The sequence below is a fragment of the Sceloporus undulatus genome, chromosome 2, assembly GCF_019175285.1.
Source record: "Sceloporus undulatus isolate JIND9_A2432 ecotype Alabama chromosome 2, SceUnd_v1.1, whole genome shotgun sequence".
Lineage (NCBI taxonomy): Eukaryota > Metazoa > Chordata > Lepidosauria > Squamata > Phrynosomatidae > Sceloporus > Sceloporus undulatus.
This window is the reverse complement of record NC_056523.1, coordinates 113,602,194-113,618,317: the sequence shown is the minus strand read 5'-3', so window position 1 is coordinate 113,618,317 and position 16,124 is coordinate 113,602,194. Positions and strand designations below refer to the sequence as shown.

Sequence of the window (16,124 nt, the reverse complement as noted above, 5' to 3'; positions counted from 1 at the left end):
TTTGCTTAAGCATATAGGTTCAAGATCTGAGACTACAGCAAGTGAGGTAACTTCACATCTTATCAGAACATCTTATCTTGGGCTTTATGCTTGGAATATGTTGGGGAAATTGTCTTCTTTGATATTTTACAAGGTACTGATTGCTGCAACTGTGCGTTGTCTTTATAAAGTGCTTTCATACTACTCTCCCTTTCTGTCCAATGTTGTTGTAGCAGTCAGTGGTAAAGGCAAAGCTCCATTACGGAAGAGATGCAATGCCAGTCGAGTGAAACTCTTTCTCTCTGAGGAGAGCAGCTGTGAAAAAGGCTGTCAAGTGACCAGTGAGCAGATAAAAGCAGATATGAAAGCAGCCAGTGATGGGACAACAGAAAGAAATAAAAACAAAGATTGTTACCCAGGCTGTGATGGTGGTACTGGACCTCCAGGGACGTTGAGCACTTCTGCTTCTCAAAACTCTGATGGCGTGAGGACAGCTGATGGCTCGACTGCAGCCCCATCTACTGCTACAGAGGATTCTGACAAGTGTCTGTGCAGGAATGAAGGTGCTAGTGAGGGAGATGATGATAACCCTTTATGCTCCAGGTGTTCTTCCTATGTGCCCCAGAGCCAACAAGGGAGGACTAATGGAGTCTCTGATGGTGAATGCCCATCTACCAGTGGATCTTGTGGTATGAATGGGCCAAACATGGGAGGGGCAGAATTTTCCTTAAGAACATTACCAGGCTGTGGTTCTCCAGGGGAGACTAGCAACGAGAGGACTAATGAGAGATTCTCTGGAACTGCTAATGAGGAACAGAGCACTAGTGCACAGCAGGAGAGGCATGGAATTGTACATAATGAAGATTACCCCCGCAGGCCTCTAACAAGAGCCAGAAGCAGACTTTCCCATGTACCTCTTGTGTCTCAATCAGGTAAGGCTGCCTTGACCTAGTCTTTTTATTGCATTAAAACAGAATATTGTCAGGAGAGGAGGTGGGAGTGGAGACATTTTAATAATGCCACTCTTCTGCTGAAGAAGCATAGAGAGTACAAAAGCAATAAACTATTGTCTGAGAAAAAATAGCTCCTTTTCCTGTATTCTAGTGCTAATAAAGCTGTTCATGAATGGAGATGGAGCAATGATTGCTCTCTTAGGTGACAGTTGAGTCTTGATCATTGAGGGGTTCTGATGTCTCCTTTTGGGAATTTTTCTGCTGAAATTTTCTGTTAACCTGATTTGAAAGCTGTTGCAAAAATGAAAGAGCAGATTGTTGCTTGGCAAAGGCTGACTGGGACTTCTGATGACATTGCTTTAAAAGAAATGAAATTTGTTCTTGCCCAAATAATATAATATTTCTAGTATATTTTTATTTAGAATAGTTTGAGGTTATGTATAGATTTTGCCAGACTTTCATCCCCCTCAGCTTGGGGGAGAGGTCAACCTAGCCCTCCCAAATAAATATAATATATAAAATATAAATAAAATTTTATTTATATGCCGCCTTTCCGGAGATCAAGGTGGTTAACAGCATATTAAAACACAACAATATAACATCATCAACAACCATAAAAACCAAAATAGGACAAGTCTGAGTTTTTCTTCCAGGTCAGAGCTGCCAGAAGGGAGGGATTAATTTTTTTCCATTCTCCAGCCTCAAACATGGGTGAAATCCCAACATTTGTGTTTGCTGAACCCAGCCAGCTTGGAACTGAGAGTCAAAACAAATCTCTGCCTCTCTTCCTCTCTTCTCTGCTTTTGGGCTGCAGTAAGGACAGTGCAGACAAGGAAATTTACCGCTATACCTGCCGAATACTTGGAACCCCAACTGCTCAGTATTTGCAAAGGTTTGTCTGTACACTTGTCTCTACACCTCCATTTGCCAGTGGAGAGAGGTTATCGGTGCATCTCCTCTTCATTGAGAGAGTGAGCAAGCTGGTTTTGTTTTTCTCTGTACCTATAAGGAATCAGAGTTTCAACCACACTCAAAGGCATAGAGGCAGAGAAAGTCACTCCACTTCCACCACTCCTGGAAGGGAATGACAGAGGCCACATACAGACAGGCTAAAATAAAGCTGCTTCGGGTCACTTTGGAGGTATGCTGTTTCAATGATGCATGTGTACTAAGAGTCCGGAAGCTGTGCCAAAGCTGCACTCTAGTCCTTAGGACTGGATCTTTGCTTTGGCGCTGCTTCTGGACTTTTAGTACACATGCATCATTTAAACAGCATACCTCCAAAGTGACCCGAAGCAGCTTTATTTTGGCCTGTCTATATGGAGCCAGAGACATTTTTGTATGTTCTTGGACTCATGTTGTGATTCAGAGATACTGCACAAAGCCAGAGTGAAACACTGGCCCAGTAGCCTTATCTTTCAAAGTATCTAAAATGTGTCAGTTCCTGGGTATATGAATGATCATGGGCTCTTGTGTGTGTGTGTATGAAATGGAGCAAATCTCTTTCAGTGATAGTAAGCATGCCTCTGGATTAGTTATGCTGTAAACTATTCCATAATTGACTTTTCCCATCTGGTTAAAGTGGCTGAAGGAAAGAGATTCCAAAACTTTTCTTTATAGGGTGGTAAATATAGTACAGTCGGACCTCCTTATAGGCAGGGTTGCCTTCCGCAGCTTTGAGCTCACGCAGAAGGCAAGCCCAGGCAGAAATAATGGGACGCATACTCGTGCTGCCACCCCGTGCACCACCGCGAGCACACACCCCATTATTTCCTATGGGGCTCGAGCCTACGCTCTTTTCTCCATACATGGGGGGAGGGGGCCTGAACGGATTCCCTGCGTATGGGGAGGGCAAACTATAGGTAATCTTTTTATTAATCACAGCACTATAATCATATATGTGTTCATGCTAGTGCTGCTATAGTACAAGTGCATATTGAAAGGCTTACTCTCCGCTGAGACTTTAAAAACCATATTTCTAAATAATTTAAATATGTTTTAGTTAAAACAGTGGGCCCTCGGTATCCACAGATTAGAGCATCTGTAGACAGCAAGCCTGCATTACCCCCAGTGGCAACATGTACACACGACTGTGCTGCTATTAGGGACAACATGACTTGAGCATCCACAGATTTTGGTATTTGCATGAAGGTCTGGAATGGATCCCCTGCCAATACCAAGGTCCCACTGTATTTTCATTTTGTTCAACGTTAATAACTTAAATACATGCATATGGGAACTTGATCTTCTGCTTTGGTCACAGCACTGAGAGAATCAGCACTCATGGATATGTTCCATGGGTTTTGTCAGTAACATGTTAGAAAAAAACACATTGATACCTTGGTTGTTTCAATGATTCTTTATGTTTTATTTGTCACTGTCTAGAGGCAGTAATTATTGTGTTCTGCTAGAAAAACAACAGGATACAACAGAAGTAGATTCTCCCAACATACCCCAAAACCATTTTTGGAGTTCTAGTATCAAGTTTTATGGTGATGTGGAAGGATGAAGTCAGAAGGGGACGAGAAAAAAAAGTTGTATTGTTGCCACCAGTGGAGTATTGCGTTAACCATTTGATTTTTTTTTTAATTCAACTTCTTTTCATGTGGTTATAAGCTAGAATTTCACTTGCTCAGAATACCCGTATTTTCCGGCATATAAGACGACTGGGCGTATAAGACGACTCCCAACTTTTCCAGTTAAAATATAGAGTTTGGGATATACTCACCGTATATCCTAACACACACCAAAAAAAATTTAAAAAAACATCAGATTTGATTTCAATGTGGTAATTTTAATTCAAATGACATGCAGGTACAGTGGTGCCTCGGGTTACGAAAGTAATTCGTTCCGCGGCCGCTTTCGTAACCCGAAAAGCCTTCGTAAGCCGAAATGCCATAGGCGCTAATGGGGAAAAGCCGCGATTCTGTGTAAAATAGCGCCGAAAAGCACCAAAAGTTTTTTCGTAACCCGAAAAAACATTCGTAACCCGGAACAATAATTCCCTATGGGATTTTTTCGTATCCCGAAAATTTCGTAACCTGGGTATTTCGTATCCCGAGGTACCACTGTACTTAGCAGGAAACCTTGTTGTATACAAAGCCTGCTTGGATTGGTCAGCTCTCCCTGCCTGCCCAGCCTTTCCTGTCTCCAAGACTATCAGAGTGGTAGCTGCTTTCATACGATCGTTGCATATGGTGGGGATGTGGCCGCAGCCGTTTTTGAGCTCCCCCCACCATATGCGGCGACCACAGATTCTCCAGTCCAGCTCAGAAGTTTCAGCACCTGCCCTATAAGATGATACCCGGCGTATAAGATGACCCCTGACTTTTGAGAAGATTTCCCTGGGTTAAAAAGTAGTCTTATACGCCTGAAAATACAGTAATTTCTTTACTCTTCTATGAGACAAAGAGGAAGAGTTGTGGCCCACTGTCTACACCTATTAAAAATTGGAGGGGGCAATTTTTTGCCTCTCCAAGTCTTTAGGAGTAGTGCCCCTCCAAGTCTTTAGGAGCTGTTATTGTCCAAAATAAAAGGGAATGCATTGTTCAGACTAGCTTGTTATATATATTTTTAAACGTACCCGTATATACTTAACTATAAGTTGACCGGCAGGTTTTGGGGCCAAAATTATGGATTCTGATATGACCCGTGACTAAGTCGAGGGTAAAACTTAGCATGTAACAAAGGATGTAAAGGCTGAAGTAAAGGAAAACGATGCTAAAGATCTTTAAAAGTTTCAACAAGTGCCACTATTTGTGTTCACCCTAAAGACTGGATGGATGAGATAGTAGAGGGAATTGATGCTTCTTTTAGGTGCTCTGAAAATAGATTAAGATCTCACCTTTCACCAGGGCATGGTTCCTTTTTTTATAAGAATTAAAATACAATACTTACGTTGACCCGTGGATAAGTCAACCCAGGTTTTTTGGATCAGTTTTTTGATTAAAATTTCTAGACTTATACATGAGTATATACAATACTCTGTTTATCTTGCATATATCTAGTGTAAATGTTTTTCCTAAAAAAAAATTTATGGTATTTTTTCACAATATTGCTGTTTCACTGACACTGTCAGGGCATTTCTAATATGGTTCTCATATAATCCTGACCTAAATCCAACATTTAGTTCTACTTAGAGTAGACCAATTGACATGAGTGTTCATCTCTGTTCCTCTCACACTGCCCAGCCATTTACCAAGTTCTTTACTGGTTTATTATTTAGACTTGTTTTAAGAATTTGTATGCATCTTGTTCACAGTGTTTCTAGCACAGCATTTATATGCCAAATATTAGTATATCTGACCTTAAAGGATTAACTCATGGTTTGTAAGATGGAAAGGCAATTCAGTCCTTGGATTGGGAAGTGGCATTCTCAGCATTAACTGTTGATTGTCAAACTGTTTACCTCTAAAATATGGAGCAGTGGAGTGGCACTGGCAAATTTTCAATGAGCTGAGCATAGAATCATAGAAGGGGCCTCATGGACCATCGAGTTCAAAACCCTACTCTCTGTGCAGAATTTCCTGTTGAAGCATCTCCAGCATGTAGCTGCCCATTTTCTTTTTAAAGATGTCCAGAGAAGGAGATCCCACCACCTCTCTGGGCAATTGGTTCCATTGCTGAACCTGCCTGTCAAGAAATGCCTTCAAATGTTCCATTGAAATCTGCTCTCCTGTAACTTCAAACCATTAGACCTGGTCCTCCCCTCTGCTGTTGTGTGCTATAAACTGTAGTGCATGGCCAAAGCAATTGAGTAACAGTTCATTCAGTTTAATCACACTACACAGTTCAAATTCAGTTTATGCATATTGCCTCATATCTGGAAATACTGTATGGAACCTGTTCTTCATGTTTTCTGTGGCAGACCCAGTATGATAACACACAGTATTAATTCCATTATTTTGATGATCAGTGTTATTCAAGCATTTTATGTCTTGAACTTTTTATAGATTACTATGATGATTAAAATTTTATTGATTTATCTATCACAATAAAATCAATGTATAACAATAAATATTTACAAAAGTTTTTAAAAGATTCAAAGTATGCTAAATAGATTCTCAGTTCAAAATAGGCAACTTAAAATCAGTTAAAATAATTTTAATAATATAATCATAAAGCATGTGCAGTCTGGATAAGATTAAAAGCTAAAAGTTTAATCCAGCTTTTCTAGTTCTTGTGCGCTAAATAGAAGATGTTTAACCTTAGGTTTCATACCACATTAAGCCCGTGCCATGATCTGAGAGCATTATTAGACTGTAAATGCTTGCAAGTTTGATGAAGACCCACCTGAAGACCCAAAATATCTAATATGTTACTTGTTTCACTTAATTAGGGACTGCTTTCAGCTGAATATGCTTAGTATTGCTTTCCTAGAATTGTGATTGTAGAGCACTCATTAAAGAGATCTGTCAGTTGAATTTTATTTGAAAAGCAAAGATGCTTTCTCTTGTACTGATTCTTCCCGACTTTTAGCTGTTAAGTGCTGTGACCCTTTGGTAGCTGTTGTCCACCATTCTGAAACTGCTCTTCTTGGAGGGTCTTTGTTTCTCCAGTTATTTGTAAGAAAACACTTGGTATACGCCATTGCTGCTATGTTAAACAGCAGTACAGAAATGAGAGATGATAATTACGAATTTGATTATTCCCCAGAAGTGACCAAACCAAAGCCTAGGCACTCAGTAAAGCGGAAACGAACAGCAGACAAGTCGACAAGCACCAGTGACCCTGTGATTGAGGATGACCATGTCCAGGTAAGGCTCCACACAGAAACCTGTTTAACCTTTCTGATAATCTAGGAGAGGGATTGTGAACCTTAGGCCTTAGGTCTGAATTCAGTTTTCCAGTTTTTCTTTGGATGGCCTGGCACTCTTCTCCACGTTAGGTATATTCCCAAATTTTGTATATATGTTTTTCCCATTCTAAAAGTTTGGTAAGTCTTACTAGCAGTAAAAACTATACGGTAATATACGCTGTGATTTTTGATCCCACTTTTTTTTGCTGGTCTCCCTTAGCCTCTGAGAATTTCTGTGAAATTGAATTCAGCCATTGGGTTGACATTTGTTCTCCACCTTGACAGATGTGCTTTTAGACTATAGAAATTGTTCTTATTTAAGGTCTTGCTCCTCTGTATACTTGGCTGCTTTTTAAAAACAAACATGTCAGAATAAAAATTGCTATCTGTCTTGAAGAAATCTCACATATTATTTACTTCCCCCCTTCTAACATATTTTACTGCTACACTTTTTGTGAAAGAATCACATTTCACTAGCAGCCAGAGTCAGCAGGCTTGCATGTTCATAATACTAATAGCAGGTAGGGAGGAGGAGAAAGTTCTAGCAATAGGATGTCCATTTAACCTGTTCTGCTGAGGATCTGAGGAGCCTAAGCAAACTTAGAAGCTGTGAGATAAGTCCTCATATACACTGGAAATTGCTGGAAGAACAAGAAACGGAGAGTAGGAATAAATGGTCAGCATTCTTAATTGAGAAATTTGAACATTGAGGCCTCTCGGGGATATGTATGGGAACCAGTGCTTTTTAATTTGTTCATAAATGACCTAGATTTAGAAGGGAGCAGCCAACTTTGCTGAAAATACGAAATAGAAAATTATTTGGCAATAATTTGACAAAATTATTTGGCAACAAACATGGATTGGGAAGATGATGTCCAAAAAGATCTCCAAAAAGGGATGTGAAATAATTTGAAATGGTTAGAACAAAAGTAGATTGGGAAGCAATAGATCTTCAAACTGGGAGGATAGGTAACAAAATGGCAAATAAGATTCATTATAAGCTAAAGTGATGCAAAACAAATTCCAAAATAAATTTTACCCTGACAGGATCTGAACCAGCAGTGACTGACCAAGAAAGAGATCTTGGTGTTGTGGTGGATAGTTCAGTGCACATGTACCAGCACTCTGCTTCTCTATAAAAGGCAAATTCCATGTTGGGCATAATTATAAAAGGAATTGGAAATAAAACTGTATTGTAATTATCAAAATCTAAGATGTGACTACCCTTTTAATACTGCATACGTATATTTGTGGCCATCACATCTGAAACATATTGTAGAACTAGAGGGGGGGGGGGGGGGAGAAAAGGGCAACTCGAATGAACTGTTATGGGGAAAGTTCACAGTGCCACTTGTAGGAGTCAGTATAAGCCAAAGTATTATATATCATTTTCTCTTCCTGTGGTTTCTAATGTTAACATCAGCAGTGGCAAACAAATGTCTTTAATATCCCCCCCCCCCCCCGTCCCACATCCAACATTAGATCAGAACAGAAGAACATGATGCTAAATGAAATCAAAGGATTATTGGATCCAATATTCTCTTGACATAGTTGCCATTCAGTTTTCTATGGGAAATCCATCATCAGGTCAGAGGGTCCTAACCCACTACACAGTTAAATTACTATGATTCCACTTTATCTGATGTGGCTGCATTCTGTGGAATCCTGGAATCCTAGTTTGGTCAGAGGCACCTGAGGTGTTCCCTAACTGAGAATTCTTAAGGTCCCTCCCCAAACTGCCAGTTCCAGGGTTCTCTAGGACATTGCCACAGCAGTTAGAGTGGAACCATGGTGTTATAATTGTGTATTAGAAAGAGCCTAGGAGTGCTACTGTTCCTCCTCCTCATGCTTCCCAGCAACTGCATACTGTCTGTGATACATGATCCATGGCCATCCTGATCAGTAGTCATTGATGATTCTATACTGCACAAAACTAACAAACCTATCCATTCCCTTTTCAAAGCTTTCTGAGTATGCAACCAAAAGCACATCGTATGGCAGTAAGCACTACAGTTTAAGTAGACACTGTGAGAAGAAGTACTTCTTTTTTAGCCTTTCTGAATTGAGATTTACAGATTGTTTTTCATTTATTATTTGTACACATTTGTATCATTTATCATTTTTAACATTAATTCCCCAGGTTCTGACTCTGAAATCAAAAAACCTTGTTGGGATTACTTTAACAAACTGTGGCATAACAGACCTGGTGCTGAAAGACTGCCCTAAAATGATGTTCATTCATGGTATGTATGATTTGATAGATTATGAGAAATTGATTAAATTGTCTTTTCACCAGATGGAGTACATCCCTCATTTTAACTAGCTGCTTTGTGTACTTCTTGTTTTTACTCTTTAAATAAACAAGCATTTCTTGTTTATATCTCTGAACGTAATCAATTGAAAGAAATTAATATAGCTTGAGTAACCTTATTTGAAATGTCTGGGTCTAGAAGTGTTTCAGAGTTGGGAACTTTTTGGGATGTTGTAATACAAATAGTGTGGTACATACCTGTCCTGTATTTATGAGGCTAGAGACAGATGAGAGAGACACGAAAATGGAGAAAGATATGAGGATCTGTGGAATGTGGAGATCCAAGTGTAGTGCTTGGTATGAATCCATGTCTCCCACCATTTCACAGAACTTTCCATCTCTCTCTAACCTTGAATCTCTCCCTAGCTTCTATAGGTATGTACTATCCTAGTTATGGTATATTACAAAATCCAAAACAAAATATAGCAAATATTTCAAAATTTGAAGCCTCGAAGCATCATGTCGGCACTCAAAAGGTTTCGGCTTTTGTGTTCAGATTTCGGATTTCCAGATTAGGGATGTTCAACCTTTACTACAGTAATAAATGCTGTTCTGTGTCATATTTTATCTCCATTTCTAGATGGCATATAACTCTTACATAGAAGGAATGGGAAGTACCTGCAGTCATTATTTTTTCAGTGTCACCTGAACGAAGATTCTGTTTAGGCTGTAGCAGGGAGGGGACAGAGAACCTAGGGTATTGTTCCCTCAAACGATAATTTGTTTTATTCTGAAATTCCCCAAAATTTCTAGTTTTGCATTTGAGCATTTCAAAAACAGCTTAGGCATCCAGACAAAAGGATATGGTAGCATCCAGCCACATGCCCGCCCACCCCAAACACTAACCCTTCATGAACTTGTGAAAATATTGTACATGTACAAGGAAACTTTTCAGTGCCTTTACACTTTTTATGCTACAGGACTCAGTTGAAGTACATCTACAGCTGTGTATGAAAACTTCCCACCTTTGATCTATGTTGTGTGCCTTCAAGTCATTTCTGACTTATGACCCTAAGGCAAACCTATAATGGGCTTTTCTTGGCAAGATTTGTTCAGAAGGGATTTGCTGTTGCTTTCCTCTGAGGCTTAGAGAGTATGGCATGCCCATAGTCAGCCAGTGGATTTCCATGGCTGTGCAGGGTTTTGAACCCTAATCTGTTAGTCTCCTGGTCCAACACTCAAACCACTACATCACTCTGGTATCTAGATGTTAAGTGCATCATCAGGCAACAACAAATTTGGCACTCTTGCCTTTTGAAAGTAATATACCTGAAGGAATGTTAAGTGAACAGTTTCTCTGCATATTTGCAGAGAATTCTTGGCTCATTAGACTTTGCTAACAGTTCACATCTATGACAATCGTCCTTCCGTTCTCACAGACTTGAGATCTGTGATACTGAATATTCACGGAGGATTGACCTCCATTAATTTCAATGGGACTCCTATGGGGCTTGAATATCAGTGAGTCTCTGTTTTCAGAGGAGATCTGAAACAGATTCCTCACGAAAACAGGGCCGACTGTATGGTACGATGTTTTGCATAATATGCATTTACTTCCTAGTAACCATTGTTTTGTTTACAGATCTATTTTGAATGTGGAAAATAGTGTGTTTTAGTTTGATTTGCTTTTTGAGAGCTTCTCAGCATTCTAATTAAAATGCATTAATTTATGTGTGTGGTGCGGGGTGTCATTACCTATAAAACCCTTTTGCCACACAAACCTTTTTGTAATGACAAGTGCTCATACTCTTCTGCCCAACCCAGTAAATATTGCCTTGCTGCACCCCTGATTCTCTTGTTAATTGACCAATGCACTCCTTATTTTTCCGGGTTAAAAACATTGCTTCCACTCATAGAATCTCATAGAATCATAGAGTTGGAAGAGACCTCAAGGGCCATCCAGTCCAACCCCATTCTGCCATGCAGGAAATATAAATCGAAACATCCCCGACAGATGGCTGTCCAGCCTCTGTTTAAAGACCTCCAAGGAAGGAGACTCCACTACACACCGAGAATTAGTGGTTCTTAGTGATGCTCAGACTGGAGGGCTTTGGGGAAATTTATCTGGGATAGAAAACAAAAGCTAAAAACCCTCCTGCTATGAGTGGCTGCTTGTCAGTGATACTGAGAACAGGGAACATTTTTGGGATTCCTCCTGGGCAGAAAACCCTCCTCCTCATCCGTAAACGTAAATGCCTGCTTCTTGGACATGGCTCCAGAATGAGCTGAGACCCCTCCCCACTGGTAGTGATGCTGAGGGCGGGGGCCCTTTCTCAGTATGAATGCAGTCTCCGAGAGGCCTAAAAAGAACCTGCTTCCAGCGGGTTCTTTTTACACTGTGTGTGAGGCGCCATTGGCACGCTCGGGAGTGATCATGACTTCCACACGGTGCTGTTTGGGTGCTGCACCGTGCGGCCGTCATTGTCGCACGCCCCGTGTGGATGGGGGCACAGCAAGATGGCGCCCCGTGTGCCAATAGTAGAGCTAGGCGTGTGTGGATGCCCAGCCCTACCTAAGCCTAATTTCAGTGATAGGCTGTACCAGGCCTCAGCCAGTTGATCTTGCTGCTGAAGAATTTAGTAAATGCTGAGGTATATTAGCAATCTGGCAGCACAATCTGACAGCAGTATAGTATTTATTCTGTAATAGGGTATCTGCTTTTAATTATAACATAAATTTGCATGAAAGGTAAACTTTATGTCTTGTATACTGTAATAATTTAATTCTATTTTAGTGTTTTCTTTTGTATGTTTTAATTGTATTGTTCTTTTAAATTGTAATCTGCTCTGAGTTCCAGTTTTAGAGAAAAAGCGAGAAGAAATAATAGTAATAATAATAGTAGTAGTAGTAGTAGTAGTAATATGTAGAGAGATCTTGAAGCATCCTTGAGACTAACTGAAAGAAAGATGTTGGCAGCATGAATTTTCATAGACTTCAGTCTATGTCCTCAGATGCTTTTGGTGGAGATATTTGAATGACAGTAGTAGTAGTAGTAGTAGTAGTTATTGACTGTAGGTTTTCACATCCTGTAATTTGTAGCCACCAGATGCCGTGTACTTAAGCACTTAAAAGTAGAGAATGCACCCATTGTCAATCGATTTGACTATGCTCAGTGCAAGAAATTCAATATGGATCAAGTCCTGGATCAAATCCTGCGGATGCCACCAGAGAGAAACCGGATAATTTATCTTCGTCCCATGCAACAGGTATCCAGATGGCTTGCATTTAATCAGAATGAAACTTCTTGCCAATTTAAGTATTCTGTCAAATATTGCATATTTTACATTGAAGTTCCAAGTATGAATTAGGGATGACTTTAAAAGCCACTTTGTTTCTCTGTCTTCATGCTTTTCTCTGTGGTCTTGCAATATGTTGCAAGTAAAATGCCTTTAGGGCTGAAGCACCTAAGGGAACATTTCAGCTTTCTGTTCCTTGAGGGAACTAATTTTTGTTTTGTTCATAAAAAGCTGGAATGGGTGTGACACTCTGATATCATGTCCACTGTAGATCATAGACACCACATTAGTACTACTCATAACACTGTCCCACGTGAGAGATTTGTATTTATGTTTGCATTTATCTTCCTCTACCATTTCTAATTAAAGTGTTTAGTCTTTTATGAGGCCTTTTTCTTTGAGCAGTGCTTCTTTGTTGTATGAATAGAGCAAGGGCTTGCTTGGCAAGTAAACATTCAAATAGGTAAGCTAAGCACCTCACGTTTACTGAATGTTAAAGTCTGCTGTACCTAACAAGCACTATCCTGACATTCACTTGGTAGCATAACTGTATGGTAGCTCAGACAATAACCTGAAACAGTCTCAAAAGTCCTAAAATTTTGACAGCTAAACTATTCAGTGAAAACAGAGGAAAGTTGAAATGATGACATCATTAAAGCAAGTAGCAAACAATAAACTAGAAACTGGTTGCCTCTGAATACAGTAAGGATGGAGAGCATTGGTGCATTCACTCAATTAGTGATTACTGTATTTTTTTTTAAGAAAGAGTACACCTTAGCACTGGTTAGAAGATGTTGGCAGTGCTTTGCTGGGACTGGGACTGCTGAGGTATAGGCATACCTCAGTTAGCAAAGTCCTGGGCATTACTTCTTTAACGATATTTGGTACCAGAGGCAGAAATAACCTGAAAAGAATAGGAATTGGTTCTTACATCACAAAAAACAAAAACATGTTCTACATGTTTCAGCAACTTTTTATTCAAACTTAACAATATTCACGTATCAAATGAAACAGCCTGGTCAGGTGAGCCTTGCATAAATAAGCAAAAACATTTTGGACCTTTCAAAGACTACTTGAAAGTTTTTTCCAAAATGCGTCTAGGGATGAATTTTCTTTCTTCCAGTGTAGCCTCCAATTTTCATGATTTCTGTTTTGATGGCCAGATCTATGATCCCCCTCTTTTAACATGCTGGGTAGCTGGTGTGGCAGTCTCATCCACTTTCCCTTTTCTCTCTGTTCACTAGTCTCAGGTGTTCAGTAAGGAATTCTGCTTACCTTGCCTGCTGTAGGCAGACACACACAACTACAGTAGGATTGGGTAGAGTAGAATCCCATTCTTTCCTGGCTCAAGCTTTAGTGCATTATTTAGTATAGCAAAATAACAAAAGTCTGTGTTTCTCCAGCCTTCTTTCACCATTCTCCCAATGCCTTTGATCCTAAAACCAAACCCAAACAAAACAAAAATTCTCCAGGGAGACAGAGGTGAAGGAGGAAGGAGAGAGACTAGGCAGGCACAAAAAGACTTCATAAAAAGAATTTTCTTTGTCAGAGTTTTTGTTACTGGGCAAGGCTTTGTCAGAAGCTTTGTTAGTTCATGCAGATGCCTGTATGAAATGTCTTCATTTTGCACTTAAAATCTCCAGTGTGTTTATGGTCTTTTCCTCTTTATTGCTGTCTCTAAAGAGAGATTGTGACACATTTGTCAGCAAATCAAGATGGATGATCAGGGTCTGTAAATTTTGTATGTGTATTTTGCTCTTTTTTCTAAATTGTAAATAATACTGTGTGTTTTTTCTACAGGTTGATACACTAACTCTAGAACAAAAGATTTTTAGTGGGCCATACCCATACCACATCTGTGTAATTCATGAGTTTAGTAATCCTCCAAATGTTCGCAACAAGGTGCGGATTCGCAGCTGGATGGATACAATAGCAAACATTAATCAGTAAGTCTCATATTGTCTTTATTGCCCTTCCAGCATCACCCCCCCCCCCCCCCCCGGCAATAGGTCTTTGACATATGGATAGGTAAATAGATATGCAGATGAGGAAACACTTGTAATAAGCATGGAGTATTTTCATTACATTTCATAAGAATATTTTCCAGCTTTAGAATTAAGGTCCTGATATTTCAGGTAGGCCAATTCCCTAGCTCTGCTTACCTGGCTTTCCTGTTCCTTTGTGAAATGTGAAAAGGAGAGGTGAGATGTTCATGGCATAGTTAAGAATTTAGTGTATTAGAAATGCCCTTTTTTCAGCAGCATTTTTATCTTTCCTGATGAATTTATACACTTTTCTGTTCTTTTTTAGTGGGTTCCCATTAATAGGAAATTGTCCAGTCGACTGTCCTGACCATTATTATTTTATTGGCTACATCTTTCATGCTTTTCATTATTTCGAGGAAGCCATTTTGAAATCCTGTTTCAGTTCTGATAGTGTCAGGCCTATCCTACAGCCATCAGGGTTGTTCATTATATTTGCATCTTGTGTAAATCTCAGTGATTCAGCCGAACTCCTCTTTTGTCTCACCCTCTCAGCTTGAGAGGGCCTTCCTTATGAGCAAGTGGAAGGAGGTTAGATCCAAATCCAGAGACTGCAGTATCCAGTACATTATAGCCTATTCTCACCTTTTCAAGTTATTTCCATATATATTCCATTGATACTCTTTTTTTTCCCTCACTGTCCTTCAGAGAGCTAATTAAATATGAATTCTTCCCTGAAGCCACACGAACAGAAGATGATCTGAAAAAATACACCAAATACCCTTGGGGGAGAGATATTTACACTCTAGAAGGTAAGCAATAAGAGACCTAAAGACAAACTATGTATATATTTATCAGGGTTTTCAGAGTTAAATCTTGCATGTTAGCAAAAACAAAAAAGTAATTTTTGGACTTAGAGTCACAAACTGGCTCTTACTAGATGAGAACATGGGAACATCTGTTAAAGAGTGTCTAGAGTGTTTTTCAAATCTAAATATCCAGATGTTGTTGGAAAAACTATGGGTGTGTTGAGTGGTATACTTTGCAAAAAAAAAAAAAAGCTCTCTTTATGCCAAGAAGGCAGGGCTAGTATGTGCAGCCTCAGCCTCCTGGCTTCTATGTGTACATCTCACCCTGATTATGTGTCCTGAACTTTGTTTCCTGGATTGGCCTCTAGGTGGAAAGAGAGGATTACAACTAAAACAGTCCTTTCCTTATTTTCTCTCAATTTGCCTGTTTTAGGTGTTGTGGATGGGGCTCCCTACTCCATGATTACTGATTTCCCTTGGTTAAGGTCACTCAGGACAGCTGAGCCTAATGGCTATGCTAGATATGATTTTGAGGATGACGAAAAAAGTAAGTGAATGTAAGATTGCCCTTCTGTTTGAAATCACCTGAAGTACTGAACATAAAAGGCAAATACCACTTCCTTTAAAAAATGGCCAGGAGATCTGAGGAAATGCCTTTGAGCCATATGTTCCCTCCTGTTCATTAAATTCTGAAAGCAAGGCCTTGCTTTGTATTCCAGTGATTAAGCAGGTTCTTATTTTAGGGCAGAGGTGAGAGCATTTTCTGTAGTTGTGCCTGTGTTTGGAACTGTCCTTCACACTGAGGCACAGAGTATGATTTTTCAGCATTAGAAGGGTCATTTCCTGATCCTTCATGTACCTTTTTGCTAATTATTTGTGTACCTTTCACCAGCTTCAGCTAGGGTTGCCAGCTTTTCAAAACAGGAAAAAGAGACAGCTGAAATTCATGGCATCCAGCATTGATAGTCAGGAAGTAGCTATTAACAAGTTTAAAGTTAACTTTGCCACGTGCTTCTCTGTAAAATAAACATCTGGTCCAAATTTATGAATTGCATGG

The 16,124-nt window shown here is 39.7% G+C and overlaps 1 protein-coding gene across 8 annotated transcripts in view; it reads left to right on the top strand.

Moving 5' to 3' along the window:
- The window catches only part of FBXO38 (F-box protein 38), a 44,839-nt gene that overhangs the window by 22,556 nt on the left and 6,159 nt on the right, over positions 1 to 16,124 (top strand). For 4 of the 8 annotated variants that reach the window (XM_042449057.1, XM_042449059.1, XM_042449063.1 and 1 more), the window contains 7 exons: positions 213 to 911; positions 6,588 to 6,688; positions 8,870 to 8,972; positions 12,080 to 12,246; positions 14,077 to 14,222; positions 14,967 to 15,070; positions 15,501 to 15,614. In XM_042449057.1, coding sequence (XP_042304991.1) covers positions 213 to 911; positions 6,588 to 6,688; positions 8,870 to 8,972; positions 12,080 to 12,246; positions 14,077 to 14,222; positions 14,967 to 15,070; positions 15,501 to 15,614 — 1,434 coding nt within the window. The remainder of the gene's footprint in view (positions 1 to 212; positions 912 to 6,587; positions 6,689 to 8,869; positions 8,973 to 12,079; positions 12,247 to 14,076; positions 14,223 to 14,966; positions 15,071 to 15,500; positions 15,615 to 16,124) is intronic. The other 4 variants (XM_042449061.1, XM_042449058.1, XM_042449060.1 and 1 more) reach the window with 3 other exon arrangements.